This window comes from Brachyhypopomus gauderio, chromosome 21 (genome assembly GCF_052324685.1).
Source record: "Brachyhypopomus gauderio isolate BG-103 chromosome 21, BGAUD_0.2, whole genome shotgun sequence".
NCBI classification, from domain to species: domain Eukaryota; kingdom Metazoa; phylum Chordata; class Actinopteri; order Gymnotiformes; family Hypopomidae; genus Brachyhypopomus; species Brachyhypopomus gauderio.
Window position 1 is genome coordinate 8,652,964 of NC_135231.1, and position 2,500 is coordinate 8,655,463.

The 2,500-nt window shown below is 52.4% G+C and overlaps 1 protein-coding gene across 1 annotated transcript in view; it reads left to right on the top strand.

Annotated features, from left to right (window-relative positions):
- Positions 1–2,500, top strand: part of utrn (utrophin) — a 158,061-nt gene that overhangs the window by 42,882 nt on the left and 112,679 nt on the right. The window contains 2 exon segments of the mRNA XM_076984167.1: positions 636–811; positions 946–1,081. Coding sequence (XP_076840282.1) covers positions 636–811; positions 946–1,081 — 312 coding nt within the window.

A 2,500-nucleotide genomic window follows, 5' to 3' on the forward strand; every position in this document is an offset into this window, starting at 1 on the left:
TTGCAAACCAAAATACAGGGGAAGCTCCTATCACTGTGGTAGCTAATGACACATCCGAGTTCTCCCCTGACTCACAACCTGTCTGTGTGCGTGTGTGCTTGCGTGCGTGTGCTTGTCTGGGTGTGCTTGCGTGCGTGTGCTTGTCTGGGTGTGCTTGCGTGCGTGTGCTTGTCTGCGTGTGCTTGTCTGCGTGTGCTTGCGTGCGTGTGCTTGTCTGCGTGTGCTTGCGTGCGTGTGCTTGTCTGCGTGTGCTTGCGTGCGTGTGCTTGTCTGCGTGTGCTTGTCTGCGTGTGCTTGTCTGCGTGTGCTTGCGTGCGTGTGCTTGTCTGCGTGGGCTTGCGTGCGTGTGCTTGTCTGCGTGTGCTTGTCTGCGTGTACTTGCGTGCGTGTGCTTGCGTGCGTGTGCTTGTCTGCGTGTGCTTGTCTGCGTGTGCTTGCGTGCGTGTGCTTGTCTGCGTGTACTTGCGTGCGTGTGCTTGTCTGCGTGTGCTTGCGTGCGTGTGCTTGTCTGCGTGGGCTTGCGTGCGTGTGCTTGTCTGCGTGTGCTTGTCTGCGTGTGCTTGCGTGTGTGTGCTTGTCTGCGTGTACTTGTCTGCGTGTGCTTGTCTGCGTGTGCTTGTGTGTGTGTGCTTCAGGAGCTGGAGGAGGGCTTGGAGAGTCAGCAGGCTGTCCTGGCCATGCTCACCCAGACTGGAGAGAAGATCATCGGGCAGCTGTCCTCGCCGGATGGACCCCTCCTCCAGGACAAGCTGGACAGTCTGTCCCAGCGCTGGGCCATCATCCACAGCCAGCTCGCCGAGCGCCGCCTCAGGTAACCACGGCAACACTGGGGATGCGGTCGCTCCTGACAGCCACCCTTGAACCTGGGACTCGTGGATTCAACAAGAGTCTCTGGTTCCTCTGACGCGCATGTCCGTGTGTGTGTGTGTGTGTGTGTGCGTGTAGGTTAATGGTTGCTGACCCTGCTGTGTTAGAGGTGGTGCAGCGCAGTACCGATCTGGCCCAATGGTTAGAGCAGGCTGAGGTTGCCGTAGCGACTCTGCCTGTGTCTGCCACTGATGAGAACTTCAAAGAGCTGAAGGTTAGTTAAGCAGCACTGACCAGACTCTAGATCACACTGTGGCACAGCTCCAGATCACACTGTGGTACAGCCCCAGATCACACTGGAATACAGCCCCAGATCACACTGTAGTACAGCTCCAGATCACACTATAGTACAGCCCCACATCACACTGTAATACAGCTCCAGATCACACTGTAGTACAGCTCCAGATCACACTGTAATACAGCCCCAGATCACACTGTAATACAGCTCCAGATCACACTGTAATACAGCTCCAGATCACACTGTAATACAGCCCCAGATCACACTGTAGTACAGCCCCAGATCACACTGTAATACAGCCCCAGATCACACTGTAATACAGCCCCAGATCACACTGGAATACAGCTCCAGATCACACTGTAATACAGCTCCAGATCACACTGTAATACAGCCCCAGATCACACTGTAATACAGCCCCAGATCACACTGTAATACAGCCCCAGATCACACTGGAATACAGCCCCAGATCACACTGGAATACAGCTCCAGATCACACTGTAGTACAGCCCCAGATCACACTGTAATACAGCCCCAGATCACACTGTAATACTGCTCCAGATCACACTGTAATACTGCTCCAGATCACACTGTAGTACAGCCCCAGATCACACTGTAGTACAGCCCCAGATCATACTGTAATACAGCTCCAAATCACACTGTAATACAGCCCCAGATCACACTGTAGTACAGCCCCAGATCACACTGTAATACAGCCCCAGATCACACTGGAATACAGCTCCAGATCACACTGTGGTACAGCTCCAGATCACACTGTAATACAGCCCCAGATCACACTGTAATACAGCCCCAGATCACACTGTAATACAGCCCCAGATCACACTGGAATACAGCCCCAGATCACACTGGAATACAGCTCCAGATCACACTGTAGTACAGCCCCAGATCACACTGTAATACAGCCCCAGATCACACTGTAATACTGCTCCAGATCACACTGTAATACTGCTCCAGATCACACTGTAGTACAGCCCCAGATCACACTGTAGTACATCCCCAGATCATACTGTAATACAGCTCCAAATCACACTGTAATACAGCCCCAGATCACACTGTAGTACAGCTCCAGATCACACTGTAATACAGCCCCAGATCACACTGTAATACTGCTCCAGATCACACTGTAGTACAGCCCCAGATCACACTGGAATACAGCCCCAGATCACACTGTAGTACAGCTCCAGATCACACTATAGTACAGCCCCACATCACAGTGTAATACAGCTCCAGATCACACTGTAGTACAGCTCCAGATCACACTGTAATACAGCCCCAGATCACACTGTAATACAGCTCCAGATCACACTGTAATACAGCTCCAGATCACACTGTAATACAGCCCCAGATCACACTGTAGTACAGCCCCAGATCACACTG